The sequence below is a fragment of the Squalius cephalus genome, assembly GCF_949319135.1.
Source record: "Squalius cephalus genome assembly, chromosome: 20".
Lineage (NCBI taxonomy): Eukaryota > Metazoa > Chordata > Actinopteri > Cypriniformes > Leuciscidae > Squalius > Squalius cephalus.
In genome coordinates this window covers 30444966-30466131 of record NC_137141.1, presented here as the reverse complement: position 1 = coordinate 30466131, position 21166 = coordinate 30444966, and the positions used below count along the sequence as shown (strand labels likewise).

At 40.1% G+C, this 21166-nt stretch overlaps 1 protein-coding gene across 1 annotated transcript in view; it reads right to left on the bottom strand.

Annotated features, from left to right (window-relative positions):
- The window catches only part of jmjd1ca (jumonji domain containing 1Ca), a 91595-nt gene that overhangs the window by 2947 nt on the left and 67482 nt on the right, over window positions 1-21166 (bottom strand). The window contains exons 10-24 of the mRNA XM_079852497.1: window positions 11022-11176; window positions 6871-9419; window positions 6114-6315; window positions 5503-5732; window positions 5261-5413; window positions 4603-4692; window positions 4361-4485; window positions 3961-4060; window positions 2952-3109; window positions 2571-2861; window positions 2122-2290; window positions 1920-2010; window positions 954-1084; window positions 748-870; window positions 133-272 (exon numbers count right to left, since the gene is read on the bottom strand). Coding sequence (XP_079708623.1) covers window positions 133-272; window positions 748-870; window positions 954-1084; window positions 1920-2010; window positions 2122-2290; window positions 2571-2861; window positions 2952-3109; window positions 3961-4060; window positions 4361-4485; window positions 4603-4692; window positions 5261-5413; window positions 5503-5732; window positions 6114-6315; window positions 6871-9419; window positions 11022-11176 — 4707 coding nt within the window. The remainder of the gene's footprint in view (window positions 1-132; window positions 273-747; window positions 871-953; window positions 1085-1919; window positions 2011-2121; window positions 2291-2570; window positions 2862-2951; window positions 3110-3960; window positions 4061-4360; window positions 4486-4602; window positions 4693-5260; window positions 5414-5502; window positions 5733-6113; window positions 6316-6870; window positions 9420-11021; window positions 11177-21166) is intronic.

The following is a 21166-nucleotide window of genomic DNA, read 5'->3' as shown; positions in this document are numbered from 1 at the left end:
GAGGGAGAACAACAAAGGGCCCAAGACAGAGCCTTGTGGCACACCATACTTTACTGCATTAGTTCGAGCAACTCATTCCTTACCTATAAGTACATAAGGTCATAAGCTTTACATGATCAAGTAGTGTAATACCTTTTGTAGGAACTCCTGGATCTTTTGTAGGTCTTTACTCATGTAGATGTGCCACAGAGCACCTGGCATCTCATTAGGGTCTTTCAGTCGTTTCTTTACACTCTCATCCAGAAATTCCCCCTCCAATAGCTTCAATACACCTAACACATAAAAGGGTTTAACAACCAAATGAATGTAGTCTTTCACACACACGTTATGGTTCACAATATTCCTTTAAAAACTCTCATGGTGGCATTTTAAAGGACGCCAATAAAGTTTTTATTTTAGCAATTGGCAAGACTCTGTAAACATGCAAGTATACTGCACTAAGCCTGAGTGGAAAATCTTTTAAATAAAAAACATTTATCAACATTAAAAGAGACATTATGGTAGCAGTGAGGTTATAGGTAGTCAAAGAATGTATTTGTATCGATGTGCAACTATTGACTGTTGAGTCATTTTATTTTTAAACTCCATATGCAGGATGTTTCTGCATTCAAATCAACCTCCCTTACAAAGCAATACATTTTACTGTTAAATAATGTAAAGTTTATGCAAACTTACAAAGGCAAATCAATATTTAAGAGGAAAATGTCTGTCATTCAGCCTAACAATGTCATGTTTACTTGGAAGTACCTGCTTTAGATGGGGCTCCGTTCCCTCTGGCCACCCCGACATATACCAGAATACTCATGGTGTCTGAGATTTCAACATGTAGATTACTGGTCCCAAAATCTTGCTCTGGACATGTTGTTATACCTGAAAAAACACAGGAACATAAGGTCCATTGCATAACAAAGAGCACAACAGTACTGTCAGTGACTACAGGGAAGAAAGAATACCGTGGGCACAGCAGAGGCGAGGACCAAGGTCGGGTCGAATGAAGAAGGAGGGCAGATGTGAGGCCAGGTTCAGGTGAGCCTCTGGGTCTGTGTACTCTGGTACCGGCAAAGACTTCATCACATCATGATATCTGAGATGTGCACACAAGATATGGAATTAAAGCAATGTAATAAAATAAAATAAAAAGATTTATGTCAAAACTATTTAAGTAACTTTCAATTCAAATGTTTTCTGCTTATTCTTATAATAAGGATGACTATAATTCTGTACTTGTGTTGTTTAATGTGGCTTGTAATTTCTTTACTTTTTTGTTCAAATCAAGAAATAATGTAGAGCTTGACGGAAACATGTGCAAAATAAAAAGCAATCCCACATTTCTCATTAAAGGGATAGTTCACCCAAAAAATTTAATTCTGTCATCATTTTCTCACCCTCAAGTTGTTCCAAACCGGTATGAATTTCTTTCTCCTGCTGAACACAAAAGAAGATATTTTGAAGAATGTTGGTAACCAAACAGTTTATAGTCTCCATAGTATTTTTTTCCCATACTATGTAAGTCAATGGGGTCCGTCAACTGTTTGGTGGTTACCCATATTCTTCAAAATATCTTTTGTGTTCAGCAGAAGAAAGAAATTCATACCAGTTTGAAACAACTTGAGGGTGAGAAAATGATGACAGAATTTTCATTTTTGGGTGAACTATCCCTTTAATTAGAAGGCTGGTCATTTAGAAATCTATTTCTCTGGAGAAAATGAATGTGTTTTTAATCCTGGCACTTGTTGCACTGTTATTGCATGCCTGAGTTCTAAGTTTGAGTAAAGGTGTATTCAAATAGTGGTGAAAGTGTATTCAAACTGAGGACACATTAGCAAAAGTGGAAAAAAAAACAAAGTGGTATTTTATGCAAATACTAGTGAGGTCTGAAAGACAACATATGCTTCAAACATTTCCAAGGGTGGCAGTACCTGGCAGGCATGAGTGCCAGAAACTCCTCCCCTGATGGCCAGTCTTTCAGTCTATACACCACTGACTCCCCTTTAGCAGATTTAGGCCTCTCTATGGGTCACATACACAAGCATGCAAATAACATTTAGTCCACAGAGTCAAACAAAAATCGTATTCAGCAAATTAGAAATTAATGCAGAAATGCTAAACTGGATCACTCACTTGACACATCTTCAAAACCATCCCAGAACTCCTTGACCTTGGAGTTTGTGACGCTCCCGTCTCTGCAATTGTAGAGGTCACTGTGGAGGCTGGAGAACTCATGACTGAAGTGCTCAGGTTTCCACAGATTAGCATTCAAACTCTTGTGCAATCCGGAGACCAGCACCGGCTAAAGAGACATCAAACAAAATAAAATAAAAAAAATAAAAAAAAGTTCATACAAGAAGCCATTTCTAAGTTCAGTTAAAATCAACTGATATCAAAAATTCCCACAGCAAGTTATTTTTAAGTAATTAAATCCCAAGAGGTTTCATCCTAATTTTGTCATAATCCTAATTTTTACAGAATGTAAAACTAATTCCCTATAATTTCTCTTGTAAATGAATCTCCTTCTCACCTAGTATCAATAGAGATATAGTTAATACTCCACTGGCGTAAGATATACAAACCTGCTCTTGTGTCCAGTTCTCTTTGAACAGTATTTGGTTGCCCTGGTGAAGGTGATTTTTTAGCCAAAGCAGCCGGTGGTTTCCAAGCCAATCGTGAGGGACAACGGTATGGGCATCAGCCAATGGGCTTTCATCAAGCTTCACCCCCTCTGGTCGCTGCCCCATCTCCTCCTCTGGCAGCAAATCCTGATTCAGCCCCGTCCTGGCCATCTTTGTAGCGGGAATCTTATTTTCTACTACAGAAGCAATGATGTCATCCAGGATGTTGGGCATGCGAGTGTTCTGGGTTACCTAAAGAATGGAGCATAAATAGAGTTTGTTACAAGTGTTAAACCTAGTTTAGTTATCAACAGGATTTGAATGATCATGTATTTATCAAACCTGTTCCGATAAGTTGAAAACTGGTGCAAAGGCACCTCCAGCGGACCCAAGACGTAACTTCCCAGCTGTGGAGGTCAAAAGGTCACGCAATGTTGATCCTTGTTCGGAGCTCATGGACTTCCTACTGTGAGCTTCCATACTGTCACACTCTGCCTTCTCTGGATAAATAAGAACATATTAAAACCACTCATCTCAAGAGTGTTTTCTTCAGAAAATACACAGAATGTGTCAAAACTGTGCTAAAACCAGGTGCGACAGGAAGTTAAGTAAGGGATAATGCCCGACGAGGTGTCCATTAACAGAAATTAATGGACGACGTGGAGGCGTGAACCATCCGACTGTTTTTAATTAATTAATTAATTAATTAAATTAATCCATTAATTTCTGTCAATGGACACCTCGAAGGGCATTAACCCCGCTTATACCATGGTCACTTACGAAAGAAAGAAATATTTAATCAATTAATAATACTTTAATGTGTTTTAGAGTAAAAATCGTGAGGGTTTTTATTTATTAAGTCGAGCGCACTATTTAATATCTCCCGTATACAGGCGTTGCCAAGCAACATGGCCACAGCGACCCGACCGCAGCAGTTGATCAGTGAGTTTGAGCCAGCGCAATCATTTAGAACTGTCATCAGGCAAACTGACGGGACGCCTTTCCTAGGTGTACATTATCACTTTTTAATGGACACCCTGCAGCCAATCAGAATCGAGTATTCACCCAGACCATGGTATAATAATTTTTCAATGAAAACAAACTGCTGTGCAAAGAAAAAAAGAACATATTTGATGCTCAATACACAATTTGAAGGAGAAATTTTGAACCAATGAGATTTATCTGGGGGCAGGGGCTACCTGCAAGTTGTTAAAAAGTAACAAATAAAACATTGCTAGTTGTGGACATGACTGGTTAGGAAAAAACTCAGATTTAAATGGAAGAGATGCAAGGGCAAAATGTATGAATGATCTGTGTTTGGTTTGGTGTGTTTTTGTAGGCACTGCCTTACCTCTTCTCTCAGTGTGCGCTCTCAGTGTGACATGCTGCGAGTTCTTCTGCTGATCTGGGATCTGCCGGCTCTTCAAGTCACTCTGATCTCTGTCTGAAAGCTGATGTCACACAAACACTTATATAAAATATTGATACATTCAACTATACAGCTTTATATGCATCTAAACAGTCCTGTTGCTTAAGCAATACAGCATGGCTTTAGCAACGCCAAGGTCATGGGTTTGACACCCAGGAAATGCATGAACTAATCAAGTCTATCTTGAGTGCAAAATCTAAGTCGCTTTGTATAAAAGTGTCTGCCAAATGCATCAATCTAAATATAAATCTAAAGCAAGTAAAGCTACACAAATTTTGTGACTTGCCATAAAATACATCATCATGTGAAGTTAGAGTCTTACTGGTGAGAGTCCGTTGGTAGTGGCCATGCTGGGGTTGAGGGGTTTGTTGTCAGTGCAGGGACAATAGGATGAGATTCCAAACTTTTCTTTCATCGAGTGCATAGAGCTCTGCATGTCCACCAACACTTACGAAAAGATGGCAATGCACTACTTTTACTATCAGGTTCACAGTCAAAGGTGACAAAGAACAGGATGTGATAATTAGATACAAAAAAAGTACACAAACCTACACCAATGCTTACATTTTTCAGGTATAATCTGAGTAGGCATTAGGTTCTTCAGGTCATGAGGCTGGTTTTTCACGCATCGGACCCAGACATACATCTCCTTATCTGAAAGACAAATTAAGACAAATATACAAATTGTGTGGAAAGAGACAACCAAAAAACCTGCTGAAAAAAACAGGATGTGTTATGTTTTGGATGCTGATGGCCCCATAAGTCTTTTTAACTACCGTAACCATTAAGACTTCCTTGGTATACATGACTAATGAAAACAGTTCTCCCACACAGTTTTCCACTCTTTCGAGGTAAGGATTTTAAAAACATGTTATATAGATTGCACTCACAAAGAGAAATGTATATGTATATATACTTAAAAAAAGAAGTTAATTTTAGCATTTTTTTAAATAATTTCCATCCCCTTCGCTATTCTGGAAATCACAATTTTACCATTTCCTGATATTTTTTTTAGGTTTTCCATGACTACTGGAATCCTGTTAGCAAGACCATGTTGTCAGCAAGTAATACCAGTTAACCTGTTAGACCAAACCAGCGTAAACCACCTTAGGCCACCATGTTGGTCTAAGCTGGCTTCTTCCACAGAGAGGTGAAAAGAAAAGGGAATCTTGTAGGTACATTTAAAATCAATAGTAATATCTGTGATGTATTTGCAAGTGACCTTTGGATTTCTTCTTCTCCCTGGCTTTGTAGCAGTCCATGCAAACCACAAAGCCACATTTGTGACATGCCCAGTGCATATTGAAGAGAGTGGCCTCGCACGCATCACACATCTCCCTCACACCTCTCACCGCTCGCTTCCACATGATCTGAGCTGGAAAAAGAGAGAAAAGACATCAAGGTGAAAGACAAAATGACAAGGAATGAGAGACTTTGTGTATCCATCATTCCACACAAACGTACTGTCTTTCTTGACCCAGGTGAATGCAATGTCCTCTGTCTTTATGAGCTGACAGAACTTGTCTCCGATGAACGCAAGGACAGATTTTGACATCTCAAGGTCCATCTCGCTCCTCTTTTTGTCCTCGTCATCTTCTGAGCTCCCCATCCACACGGTAACCGCCTCCTCATCTGTCTGCTCAGACACCGAAAACCCATCCGCACGGACAACGCCATTCCTACTGAACGACAGACTGAAGAGAGAATGGAAAGAATTAGCGTTAAGCACGACTGCTGCTGATTGGATTAAATAAAATAAAACAAGGAAATAATGACAATATGACTAAGAAACATTTCGAACTTCACACTAATCACTATTGAAATAAGGAGATTTGTGACATTTACTATGTGAACGCTACAAAAGTTCAGATATTCTTGCTTCCATTAAAAATTCACAAAGCATGGATAATAATATGATTATCAGGTTTTATGCAAACTTGAGTGAATGCTATCATTAAAGTTGGATTCCACTGTATATTGCACCAATAATGAAACAAATAAAACCTAAATTAAGTGCATCACTGGGACTTCACATATGTCCAAGAACAGTGTAGCCAACAACAAGAAAAACGAACCGTCGGAAGTAGTAAAATCGGCAGAAGACGGGTGAGATGGCAGGCTCATGAGATTTACGTGAGCGATCCAAGCGACACTCTCTGCACTTCTGCACGTTGGGCCCGACCTCTGAACATGAGTCGTCTTGCAAGAAAGTTTCTCCAGTTTGCTTGAGCTTTCTCACCTTTCTCCAGTCCTTCAGCACAGAGCGAGGGATGCCATCTGAGACAGAAATAACATAGTTGAGACGAGTACACATTTGAATTCTCAGCATCAGTTTGAATAGGCATAATTTGTATAGCCATGGCCTTCATTCCCTTTTCTGAATGCCATGGTGAAATTGAGTCTCAATTATATTTAGGCAAAGACTTAATGCTTAAAAGGAGCTGCTATAGAGGAGTGCAACATTGAATACTGCAAAGGTATATTCATTTCTGATTAAATTTTTTCAATAGGCATTTGGGAACAATCTTCTATAAAGGCCGATTAGGTATGAGATGACTTACAACACAACAACATTTGATTTCAAACTCAAAAACAAGAAAAGATTTTTTTTTAATTACATATCATATAGCAAAACCTATATTAGGTATATCATTTTATATATCATTTATTTATCATTTACTAGGTCTAAACTGGTTTATATGCTAAAAACTTTCTTTATAGAAGAAAGTTATTTTCACTTTAATACCAATGACAATGTTTTGATGTTCTAATTATTAACATTTTCTTTAGGCCTGAACATACATCAGCATTTAAACAGGTGGGAAAACTCACTGCTGTTAGCGAGCCTCTGTTGGGGCTTATCCTTTGCACTTTGCAAAGTTCCATTGGGTTTGGCCTCTTCCTCTTCTTCCTCTTGTTCCTTGTCTACTTTCTTCTTCTGGTTGTCATTCGGCTTCATTTTAAAAGAGGACTTCGACTGCCGCTTAAACCTCCGTCCTGATCCACCACTCTCACTCTCATTGCCGGAGTCTCCTCCACTTTCGCTGTCACCGCTGGACTCTAATGGGCGTTTCTCGCCTTGTTTCTCCCTCTCGGGCTTCATATGTAGCGAGGTTGATCGTCTTTCATTAGGTTTCTTGTCCTCCACAAAGGCTTCCTTACTTTCCAGCTTTCCATTTCTGTCCAAGAGAGGTTTAACATCATCCAAGGAAGACTTCTTGCCCGTGGTCACTGGTTTCTCAGTGGCTTTGACAGATTTTTTGTCCTCTGAATTGAAACTTGTAGCATTACTATTAGACTTCCTGTCCTCTAAACTAGACTTCCTGTTATCTTGAATAGGCTTCTTGTCTATTATTTTGGACTTTCTGCTGTCTAAGGAGGGATCTTTGTCCTCCTGAGTGCACCAATTATCCACCAGTCCATTCACTTCCTGCTTGATTGGCACAGAGGAGCTTGTGCTGGTCACAGTTACAGCTGTCTTAGTGCCATCTAGTGTTTGGGAGGCCGTACTTTCTCTATCTTGCTCAGAATGGCGGGTCAGCCAGGCTTTTTTCAGTTTATGGTAGTTGTTCTGACTGAATTGAGTTGACTGGTTTGTTACGGCCAAAGCAGGTATCTGCTCATTGGTTAGCAAACCTTGTGTGGTTGTTGGTAAAGGGCTAGAAGTCCCTGATGCCAGTCGGAGACATTCAGAAGTGCTAGTGTTGAATACAGACTCTTTTTCTCTTTCCGAAGCATGTGTAGAACACACAGTATGTGTAGCGAGTGTAGTGTAAGTCCCATACCTACTATTTGAAAGGTAAGAGGTATGTTTCAAAACATCTGAAGGATGTGTAGTGTGTTGAGGCTGAATTGTATGTGTGTTAAGTCTAGATTCAGCAGTGGCTAGTCCAGCTCTGTGTTTCTTCAGATGAGGGAATTCTCTAGAAGTGCAACAAGAGGTGGGAGATGGCTCCATCTTCATTTGAACGGCTCCACCGTCTCTCCTCTTGCAGTGTTCTGCGATTAGGTCTATCCTAGAGCATGTGGCATTCATATTTGTTAAGGGGTGTGTCACTCCGTGACTCGGTTGAGCTGTGTTAATAGGTTTGGTTGTCATGTTTATGGGTGTGTTGAGGTCTCCCTTTTGGGTCGTCATGTTGATGGGGTGAACAGTATCCACAGGGGTCCACAGGACACCTCTTTTATACTGAACACTGCCCTCCTTAGAGTGTGGGTTAGACAAACTTTCCAATGGCTTTATGTGGCCGCACTGCACCCGGGAAACTAAGCTGTCAGACACCGTGTAATTTATTGTAGTATGTGTGTGACTTGTTGTATGTACAATGACTGACGCAGTGGCCGACTGTGGTTTGACTACACCTCCATTTGTTGTGTGCCCACCACCTACTTTCTCCCTGTCAAACATGACTCCACCCCAGTGGGTATCCCAGGCTTGTGATGACGTTGCTTTCTCTGGCACAGGTCTTTTCCCATCTAAGGTGGCATGTTTGAGCTCAGGTAACAGGGTGGGTGGCCTCTGTTGCTTCTGACCTTTTCCAGACAAGCTCATTGGCTGAATGGGTGTGAGAGTTGGCGGGGACAATCTGCCATGTCCAGAGTCTTTAGAAACTAGAACGTTTGGTGCCGGAGGGTGGAAAATAGGGGCACGGTGGAGTAAAGGCACGCTGCGGGGACAAGAGGAGACAGAAATGAGAGAAGAGCCTTGCCCCCTTCTCTCCACCGTTGCTACATCTACTGCCATCATGGAAGATGCTTTATGTGCAAGTTGCTCTGTGATCTTTCCCAGGAGACCTTCTTCTTTCTCGTGGTGGCGTTTAATGAGAGGCGGAGGTCTGGCTCTCATTGAGAACTGTGAGCTGGAGGAAGTTAAGACAGGGGCAACTGTGTTGCTGGCACTGAGCCTGTCGTAAAGTTCTTTGCTGGCTGGCAAAGAGTAGTAGCTACTAGGAGTGAGGGTTGGGGTGGGATGGGCCGACTGTGGCCGGGGAGGAAGAGTATGTCTGAATGCATGCACATTTCTCTCTCGGTCCTGGTCTCTCTCTCGGTCCATCTCGCTCTCCCTCTCCTTGGAAGGAAGGGCAGATGTGGGACTTCTAGTGTATCGCAGTTCCCTATCCGAGCCCAGTTTAGCAGTGAATGGAGCCACCTCACTGCTCTCCAGAAGAATGCGCCGGTTCTCTTCCTGGTAGCGGTTAGGTCTCTCACCTGTGAGATCATAAACAACAAGTGGCTGTTTGTTTCGACTTGGAGGTGACTCAGGGGCACCTGGGGAGTAAGTCAGCCCATTTTTGCCCATCGCTGCACGGACACGCTCCTGTTCAGACTTGAAGTGAGTGTGGATGACTGTGCTCTCGGTGACGGCTCTTCTATCCAGCTCTCTAGCAAAAAAGAACAGCAGGAATGAATGTGGAAAAGCTTGTTGCAAGGGTCAGTATGTCTGATAAGTAAGATATAATTGATGATGGACCATAGGAAGTTAATTGAAAATTAATGCACACTATTAATGCAAACCCCAGGTTGGTAATACGAGTTTTAATAATTCAACAGTCAGATCTTGGTTAAGACAGCCCGCGTCACCATTTCTATTCTAAATGCAGTCAATAAGCATTTATAGAAAATTAATAACACCCAGCAAATTAATCTTTTGTAATTAAAGGTACTAGAGTTGTCACGATACTGGAATTTCCAACTTCGATTCGATACCTTGAAAACTATTGATATTTGATACCATTTTCAATGCCAAGGGGAAAACTGCAATGTATACTGATATACAGATAATTTGTTATTATCTCATAATTTTTTGATAATTTGGGTAATTTTGTTGTAATAGCTTACACACAGCACAGGGAGGCTTTATTTGTATCACTGAACTAGATTTACAAAAAAAGACAAATAAACAGTAAGAACAAATAAACAAATTGTAAACAATAGCACAAATAAATTCGATAGAATAAAGAGACAAATGAAATGAACATGGCTTTAAGTTTTTCAGGTGGGTCTAACTGTTGTATTCAGGTAAAAAAATACTACAGAAATGAAAGTAATCAAAATGTAAAATAACACTGTGTTACTGATTTCATTGTAAAAATTAAATACAGATTAATGCTTACAATTAAAGTTTTAAAAGTTATTCAGTCAAAAGCAGCACGTGATTTTCTCTTTGTCTTTTGTTCTTTGATTGACATGACAGACAGCAGCAGGTGTCACTTAAAGAGCTTATGCACAGATCCAATATACTGTTGCACAACATGAGTTCTCTCAGCTATTTACGTTCCAAAGCCATTTGTATTTACCTGAATATTCGGCAGGACTTGAATTTTGACATCATTTTGTATGTATTTGACAGTTTAAGTGCAATAAGCCATGAAAAAGAAGTCAATTTGCTTCTTGCGAGCAGTTTGAGAGGCAGCTTTATGAGAACGCCACTTATATAGATCAATGGTATAGCTTTTGGTGTGAGTGTGCGAAACCTGCAGAAATTACTAAAATCATGTGTAATACAAGCACTACTATTCAACCGAATGACTAGTGAGTGAGAGGCGGTTGTGTGTCATGGGGACACTATACTGTCAAAGAGTCCGTCCTTCGGATGAGACGTTAAACAGAGATCCTGACTCTCTGTGGTCATTAAAAATCCCAGGATGTCCTTCGGAAAAAGAGTAGGGGTTTAATGGCCAAATTTGCCAATTGGCCTCTGTCCATCATGGCCTCCTAATCATCCTCATATATACTGATTGGCTTCATATAAACTGTCTCCTCTCCACCAATAAGCTGGTGTGGTGGGCGTTCTGGCACAATGTGGCTGCAGTTGCATCATCCAGGTGGATGCTGCACATTAGTGGTGGTTGAGGAGATTCCCCCTAACATATGTAAAGCGCTTTGAGTAGCCAGAAAAGCGCTATATGAATGTAACTAAATTAATTACAACAATGATATGAAGTCAAACAAAAAGTGTGTGCAGGAGTGAGATAAAAACTTACTCTGTGGTTTTGGAGGAAGGCATGCAATGTTGAGTGCTCCTAGATGCTCTCTGAGGGTCCGCACTGGAGGGTCGGATGGGGAGTGGGGGTTGCATCCCTTGACCGTCTGCATTAGTAACAGGGGTGGGTTGAGAATGCCAAGGGCTTGGGGGATTCTGTTACCACATAGACAAACATACAGAGTTTCAGACAAATTTATTTACAGAACCTGTTTTGGATTGATCTAGAGAAGTCAAAGGACTTCAAACCTTAGGGAGACAACAAATAAATAAATTAATACACAATGTGCAAGGACATGAGTCAATCCCCTCCAAGTATACAAGAACTCGCATAAACAAGTGTACACTCTCACACACACACATTGATAAACACAATCTTGTTTATATCCATAATACATGTACAGATGAATAGTTGGTTACAGACGACTCAAGGATGTCCTGATACCATATAAATAAAACTATAAAAGAAATCTTCTGCCTGGATGACTTTCTTTCAGTTCATCATTATTTTCATCTCTTGTTGTAGCTTTCTTTGTAATTTTCTTGTTCCCTAGATCTCTATTCAGCCAGTCACAATGCACACAAACCTACTGCAATATGCGTCCATAATACCATAACCTGCCTCTTGATGTTTTATCTGGGCTTTAAAACTAAACCAGATGATATTACACAAGCATCATTGACTTGCATGACATTCTGAGGAGTCAGGATAATACCCACTATGTCTATAACAGTATTAGCAGAAGGGGAACTCTCTCTCCAGCATGCACACCTCATGGTCATGCTCCGATTCATCTAAATGTGTCCGTGACAACATGAGGTTTAGCTATGATCTCTTAAGTACCTACACAAATATAATCTGTACACACAACAACTCAGGAATAACACCAGGTATGTGCTACCAATACAACTTGCTGCATTGTTTGTAACCCTTTTGAAATATAAAACTCTTAAAATCCAATCCAATCCAATTTGTTGTTTTTTTATTCAAATGACAGTCTATAATCCACCCATTCTCCAAACCACTTGTCCCATGTAGGATCATGGGGATGCCTATCCAAGCGTCTCAGACCAAAGGCAGAGAAACATCCTGGACACCCACTACACGCATTTACAGTTACATCTACAGACAATTTAGTTCACCTTTCCTCCATGTCTTTGGATTGTGGGGGAAACTGGAGCCCTCGGAGGAAACCCATGAGCATGCAAACTTTACACAGAAAGACCATCTGACTTCCTGCTAACCACTGAGCAACCCAACGGAGTCATAGGAGCCCTCAAACCAAGGTCCCCACAAGATTTTTATGTGTCAGAGCAACCCACTTTGTACCACAGCTCCGACCAAGCTTAATATCATAACTGACTCCAGAATATGGGAGTCACTTACCCTCCTCACGTTGCTGTCAGAGATGCCAGCGCCGTCTGGGTGTGTCCATTTGGATGCTTGCAGGCCCAGTCCAGGGTAGCTATGGGCTCCATTGGGGAAAGGAGGCCACAAGAGGGGATAGAGGCCAAGATGTGCCAAAGAAGCTGCACCAGTGGTCTGGCCCAGAAGAGACGAGTTACCCGGAAGGGCTAAAGGATGGTGAGGAAGTCCCAGGGCTCCGATACGAGGATGTCCAGCCAAGATTGTGGCAGATGGGGGCAGTGCAGGCAGGAGGGATGGAAGGAGGTGCGGGTGAGGGATGGTTGAGTGGGGTGTATTCAGGGAGCAGAGGGGAGGCTGGGAGTGGAGGGGAATGGGCGAGAGATGTGCAGGATGAGGGGAGGGACTCAGTAGCTTGTTGTGGGAGGAAGCAGGGGTAAGGCTGGGTGAGCTGGAGGAGGGAGATGGCGTCTTTAGGTGGTGTTTGGGGTTTGGGGGAGTGTGAGGGGGCTGGATGTAGGTGGGGTGGGCCTCAAGCTCCGCCCTGACTAACGCAGGGTCTCTGTATATAGTGAAGGGATCCTTTCTGTCCACAATGAGGGGACTTTTGGTGGACTTGTCTGGAGTGGGAGTGCAATTAGGTGTACCGGGAGGAGAAAGTGTAGGGGTTCTGGATCGGTTTGGGGATGGAGAAGGGGCATGAGTCAGGACTGGAGTTGTGGAGCAGGTCACTTTCGGATTGGGTGCCATTTTAAGGCAGCTAAGAGTTCTGTCCATCGATTTAGGCAGAGGAGTGTCCTCTTTCAACAGGCCCATCTCTAGAGATGCACCCTGCTTCTGTCTGGACATCTCCCAAACAGTCTGAGCTTTAGATATGATCTCGGGAGAGGAGCAAGGACTGGCATGCACACTACGCTTGTGGGTAGCTTCCAAAGAAATCACAGGTCCATATTCTGCATTCACAGCTGCTGGAGAACATCTCTGTTTAGAATCCACATCCTCCTTTTTGCTGCCAGGTTTGACAGGAGATCGAGTAGGTGCTACTCTAGGCTCCTCTTCTACTGTGACTGCAGTGTTATTGCTGGTGGTAATGGCCACAGAATGGGGAAATTCTGACCTCCTGACCTCTGATTGGTTAAACTCTGACCTCCTGGCCTCTGCGTGGGTGAACTCTGACCCTCTGACCTCTGAATCATTTGTTGACATCTCGTGCTCACCCTCCGCTCCTTCACACTCCTGAGGTGATGCATGTAGCAGCACGCATGTGGTTTCAATGGAGACCAGCTGCTCACTCTCTTGGGATGCCAGCAGTGCAGACACAGCCTCTGAGTCCTCTCGAGATGCCCCCTCACTCCTGTCCTCTATTTCTGTCATTCCTCCATCACCTTTCTCATCTGATTTTCCACCACTAACACCTACAGCACACTCCTGTGCCTCTGTGTTACTGAATGCCCCATTGCAGGATGCACTAGGAGAATCGGATGGAGGAGTTTTTCTCAATTTCTGAGTCTCACTATCTCCTAAATGGCTGGGAGAAGGTTCCCCACCTTTATGGGAGGGGTGAACCTCACAGTCCAATGGCCTCTTTGAAGTGTAACGCTGTTTCAGCTGTTTCTTTGATCCTGAATCCGAGGATGAATCCTGCACTCTGCAGCTGGAATTTTCAGAATCGCTGTTCTCAGACAGGTCGGACACACTCCCTGCTTTCAACCTCTTCAATCTCTTTCTCTGCTTGTCATCTTTTTCCTCGTCTTCTTTCCTCCTTTTTCTCTCACCATTGCCGTTTTTGGATTTAGAAGAATCTAGGAATAAAAAAATATAACAAGATAAAAAATATTGACTTAGAAAAAGCTACACAGCTACATCTAAGATTCTCATTGACACTTTGATAAAAAAGCACTCCGTATTAAGCTAATGCCATAAATACGAATCCAGCTAAATGTAATTTAACACAGATGGAGCTCTTAATATCATCATTATCATTATCCATGGCTACAGCTCACCTCTCCCCTCATCACTCCTCTTTTCGTCCCTCATCTCTTCTTTTTCATCCTCTTCCATGCCGCAGTTCTGTGCGCTCGGCACAGACTGCTGTTGCACTGGCCTTGAGCTACACACCTTCAGCACAGAGACAGAGTGTGTTTTAAACTAGAGGATGTATAAGCATTTTGCTGTAATGCATTTGGAAGTGTGTTAAAAGTCTCTACCTGATCATTTGTTGTAGTGTTGTTTGATATGCTTTCTGTGCCCTGGAAGACAAAAACACAAACATTTACTTAGCTATCTATAAGTCAATACTAAAGCTAATTATAAATACTATTATTAACCCTAATCCAAACCCCTAACTGAGAACTTTTTTTAATTGTAACTCAGTGGTTCTCAAACTTTTTTTCATCGTGCCCCCCCTTTAGACCTTTAAAAAAATATTTCAGTGATGCCGATTTGTATGAATATTCACTGCTCGGCCAAAAAAAAAGAAAAAAGTCGCTGTTTGGATTTAAATAGGCAAATGATTCTAGAAGAGTCTATGATTAGATCATTGTTGCAATGATTATTATGTTTCTTGCAAATTATATGTTTGGCAACAGTTCTTCTAACCCTAATTGATGGAGTGTGTAGCTTTTAATTTCTTAAACAACCATAGGAAGACGACACATGCTCATTTTCCAGGATGACAATGTCAAGATGCATCAGGCTCAATTTGTGAAAGAATGGTTGGTAGGGAGCATGAAGAATTATTTGGAAAAAAATGTTGTTAGGTTATTTCCATCAAGAGGTGCATACATTTTTGGTCAAGATCTTGTATTGATAATGCAAGAGTCCAGCGCTCTGTAAAGTCTCCTCCAGCACATCCCAAAGACTTTCAATGAATTTAAGGTCTGGACTCAGAGGAGACAATTCATGTGTGAAAATGATTCTTCATGCTCCCTCACAACCATTCTTTCACAGTTTGAGCCTGATGCATCTTTACATTGTCATCCTGGAATATGGCCATGATGTGTCTTCATTCATGGTTGTTTAAGAAATGAAAAGCTACACACTCCATCAATTAGAGTTAGAAGAACTGTTGCCTAACATGCTAGAAACATAATAATCCCTGCAATAATGATCTAATCATAGACTCTTAAGTGTTTGCCTATTTAAATCCAAACAGTGGCTTTTTTTGGCCGGGGAGTGAATAATCAGTGGCCGTAATGAGCTCTTTTGACGGCTCTCTTACAAGCTCAGCTTCTTGTATGTCTTTTACAATTGCATCTTGTGATGCCGTCCGCTGAAGAGTTGCTTTTCTACGGTGAGGATCTTTTATATCAGGCTTGTTCAGACAGTGCTAAGTCAGGTGTGTATTATAGATGGAGGAGACATTCAAAATGTGCAATGGTGGGGTGTCCCCAGGACAGGTTTGAGAAGCACTGGTTTAGGGGACAATATTGTCACAAAACTAGTATGTGAAAAACAATTCTTCACTCACAAGAAAAATCCTATTGATCTTGGTGATATGCGATTTGCGTTTTGAGTGGTCTTCCATTAGCGAGGAGTGGGTGATATCATCTAGTAACACCATCTGAACCAGCGAAGGATCTACATTCACAATCTCTCGAACCTTTTGAAGATGAAAAAATAACCTTTATATAAAACATATTTTTACATTAACTTACTATATGCAACATGATATATATGTGTGTTTATGTGGTCTCACCTGGTCAGCCATGACAGCTACAGTTCTGTTGTTCTGGTCGTGGTGTGTGATGACTCCAGACAGCCACTGAGTTTTGGACTCCTGTCTGAACACTTTCACTCTAAGACCCTTTAGAGAACAAGCACCTGTCGCACAATAGCAAATATCACACAGCGCAAACAACTAACATTGATTTTATAAAACAATCTTACTCTAATGCTTAAATCGCCATTGAGAAAATCAAATCATGAAAACACTCATGAAATTCTAGTTCTTGAATGAATCAAATCCTTATTTATAAAATGGACAGCTCTAAAATCTGTTTGAATGAGCCATGTATACATTACAAATACAAATGTATACAAATAAATATTCAGCATTCATAATGCACCAGTACTTACTACAGTAAGGTTAACAAACTATATAACTTGGCTATATATAACTATATAGCCAATTATAACTATATAACCAATAAGAATTGGTTATGATTATTATTATTAATAAAATTAATTATTTATAAACATTGATGACTTATCCTATTTCTGTTGCAACTGTTTTGCTATTACTATTGCTATAAACATTATTTTCATTACTAAAAACACTGTAATGCATGTAATCTTGTGACTGTTTGCCAACTTACAAAATAAATGTTTTGGACTTTAAATTTTAATTGGATCAGTCACATTCAAAATGTGATGCACATGATTTAGATTCTATATGACCGTTGCAAATTAACAAACATTTCCTTTGCGTCTGAACCAGTTGCGATGCACTAAGATTCTAGTGACAAGCAATTTGTCTGTCCATATTAGACACGACAAGGCAACAAGCCACAAAAAAAAAATCAATCACAAATCTCAGCCAATCAAAAGAGGGGGTAGGCAGGGTCTCTCTCAGCAAGCACTGTCTCACACTTGCAGCAAAATGAGTATATACATAAGGTAACACTCTATTTTATAGTGTCCTTGTTACACATTACATGTAGTTACTGTATTAATAACTATAAATTATGCATAATTACATGCAACTAACCCTAAACCAACCCTAACCCTATAGCAAGTACATGTATTATTACTTGGTGGTACTTAAGTGTAAAATTACACTGTAACACGGACACCTTAAAATAAAGTGTAACTCATTGTTAAAGGGGTGGTTGAATATGATTTCACTTTTCTAACTTTAGTTAGTGTGTAATGTTGCTCTTTGAGCATAAACAACATCTGCAAAGTTACGACGCTCATAGTTCAAAACAAAGGGAGATATAAATCGTTTTTTAAGGACTACAACAGACGGCTGGCATTATGAACCCTAAAATGTACATAAACCCCACCCCCGGAACACGATTTATAGATTATCAAGACAGAATATGCCAATCAAAGACTAGAAGATAACTACACATAAGCTACATAAATTCACCAACTAACCATTCAGAAATGTTGTCTACATGTTGTCACTTCTTGAGTCTCTCCATCTTTCTGACTACGGTTTGAACATAAAAGGCTAAAAGGTTTTGAAATTTTCAGTGAATGTCTGTGTGAGGTAAAAGGACACAAGCTGTTGTAGCTCCGCCCTCTGAACTGGGAGCAGCAGCTCATTTGCATTTAAAGGGACAGACACAAAAACGGTGCGTTTCTGCTCGCTCTCAAAAAGTGACAACTTTAACATGCTATATAAAAATATCTGTGCGGTATTTTGAGCTAAAACTTCACATACACATTCTGGGGACATTAAAGACATTTATATTTATATTTTATATTTCACATCTTGTGAAAAGGGCATTATACCAGCCCTTTAATATATATTCATTGACTATGTAAGTACATTTTTTGTCTTGGAACACACGTTTGTTCACAGATTTCACAGTCCATGCTTGTTTCCTTTAATTTATTTTCCATATTTGAGGTTATCCACTGTTGCTTTCATTATGGCTATTACAGTAATGCACAATGATATTCAAACTATAATTAAACCCTTTTATGATTATACAACACACATAAATCAGTACCTGCTGTGATTATCATTGTGATTGGACACAGTTAGTATGTCTTTGTTCCCAGCCAGAAATTGAAACCATTTAACAAAATAGAATCCCCTGTGCATTGTTGTAAATCGCTGTCATTGTTGGTTAGGACAAAAACTCTGATTAACTTGGAAAAATATACCTTTTATTGCATGTCACGGCCTCTGGAGTTGGGCAAATTTACTTAATAACAATTGTTTATTTTGATTATGATTTTTATTTTGATTGATTATGACATATAAACTCTCAAAAAGGAGTATTTGCAAACGTTTTGCAGGATTTTTCTAACATATTGCTCTGCCTCATATTGTGCCTGAAGAAATCATCGTAACAGTCTCACGAGGCGTACACCTTTATTTGAATCTAGACACTGACGAAGATACTGTAAATATGTAAAATCCTCTGTGCACAACAGGGATGGAAATTAGCACCCGCCACCAGCCAAATGCGGGTGATTTTGTGTTGTGGCGGGTAAACTCGCTTCACCCTCCGGCCACCGTGGCGGGTAAATAAAGATAGCATACTGTTTCACACGGACGGCGGACACTTTTAGAGGAGGCACACCTTCAAAAAAAATGTGGCGTTACATCTTAGCCGTTTAAGAGGTCTAAACGAAAGGCACATCTGATAAAATATTTTTACGTTTTCACCCGCGAGCGTTCTCGTGTAAACAGGGCCTAATAGTTTCATTGTTGGGACTAAAAACCTAAAACTGGAACCCATAAAAGACCACGAATCATCCAAATGCCACATCCAGGTAAAAAAGAGAAATATATATAAGAGAGGAAGAGTGTATAAGAGAAAAAGAGAAAATGTCAGTATTTCATTGAGACTTGAGATTAAATAAACTGCTTAAGTATTGTAGATCTTGTAGTATTAATTTTCACATTCAGTTACACATTGTCGGTTAAAAACAAGAAAGTGGCTGGTAAAAACATTGAGTGGCTGGTTTTGAAATCCACCAGCCACAGTGGCCGGTAGACAAAAAAGTTAATTTCCATCCCTGGTGCACAAGCAAACATAATTCACTGAGCAAAGATGTTTGACAGTAAGGCTTCAAACAGTACTCTGATTTACTCAAACATCCTTATCAATCGCTAACTAACTGAACAGATACCAAGAACAAACCAAATCACAGGATCTCCACACGGATCAACATTACAAGGGAAAGCAGAGAGAATGTAGGCTGGAATACCTTGCTGAAGAATGTTCTGGAATTGGTTCTGTTTGAGCCAGGCCTGGACCTGTTCCTGCAGAGACGGATCATCTCTCACAGCTGGATTTCCATCGCCCGCTTCATCCTTTAACAGCAAAACAACACAGCATGAGACAAGTTCTGGTTTTCTTTCCTTTTTCTGAGGAGTGCTAAAGATTTTATCTGCTATGATCATACTGAAAGCTCCAGAAGAAAAGATGAAGATGAAGGAAAGCAACAGTTGCACACCAGACAGCTTCAGATGGGGGAGGGATGACAGCGAGAGAGAACACACACACACACACACTATTACACATGGTATTACTCATCCATGCACACAATAGACACACCTCCTCACTGTACACACACACACACACACACACACAAGACTGGAAATTACGTAACGGTAATGTAGAGCAGATATTTAAGCTGACCTCCTGCTGAACTCCCAAAACCTCTGCCTGTTACACACACAAAGCACATAAATATAGGAAACACAGAGGCTAGATATTTCCAAAAAATATTCCGTCACACATTTCTCTCTTTCTGTCACTTGAAAACACACTCACACACACACAAACACTCTCAATTCGTCTGGAATTAACTTTTTTTTAATGCTATAAGCTGCTTAATATATGTGTGCAAAGAGAAAGAAAAGAAAATGATTGTTGTTACTAATTAATAAATATTAATGAATAAGTTTAATAAATAATATATTATATAAATAATCATTATTACTATTATTAATCATTAAAATGATTATTATTGATGATTAATAAATACACTATATATATAAATATTAATCAATGCCATTAATAAGTAACAACATTTATTACATATAAAACATGTAATTAGTATTTATTGCATATATTATTTATCATTAATAACTTGCATTTTATTAATTTAAAAAAAATTATTACAACTATTATTTTATTTTATTTTTATGTCCTATAATGTTAATTAAAACTTAATGAATTAAACAAAGTATTTTGTATTAAGCACAGACAATCATGAGTGGACCAGTTGCATGCATGGATTTCTTTTGTGTGTGTGTGTGGCTGTGTGTGTGTGTGTGTGTGTGTGTGTGTGTGTGTGTGTGTGAAGAAGCAGTCAAATCCAATCAGTTATCAGCGCTCTCTCTTTCTCTTCCTTTCTGTCCATCAGTCTTCATCTGGCTAGTCTAATCCCTCAGTCCAATTTCTCCTGTGTGACTCATATACAGCTGACCCTAGAGTCTGCATCATCATCTTCCCTCTCTCTTTCTCTCTCTCAAACGCACACACACACGCACACACACACACACACACACACACACACAGAGACGCACACACTTACAGAGGCTCAGGTGCAGAGAACAGAAATCATTCACAGCAAAAGTGTGAACTGTTTAAAGTGACAGTGAAACAGCCAAACTAAAGAAACAAATGATATCACTGAGTGTGCCGTTTATCCAGCATGACACATTTATCAATGTGTGACAGAAACTGCTTTTGATTCATATTTGATATCGGCCTATATCAGCATTTTTTGCAATTATCTGGATCGCTCGATAAAGATGGCAGAAAATATCAGGTACTATTTTATGTTTAGATACTCTGTTTCTATGCCATGCCAAGGGGTTGTATCATGAGAAAACACATTTTCCTTGACCTCTTACAATGGAGTTAAAAGATCACAATATCAGTATTCATACAGGTTTTTTTTTATTACTGGCCATCATAAAGGTTACTAGTAATTATTTGCTTCTGATATCAGGCAATTAAGCGATACCACATGAGTAAAGGCCCATTCACACCAGACACCACAACTGTATTGATAACGGCACCGAAAAATTATATAGTTGGAATCAAATTCAGAGCAATTTTTTTCCAACTGATGAATGATAAAAA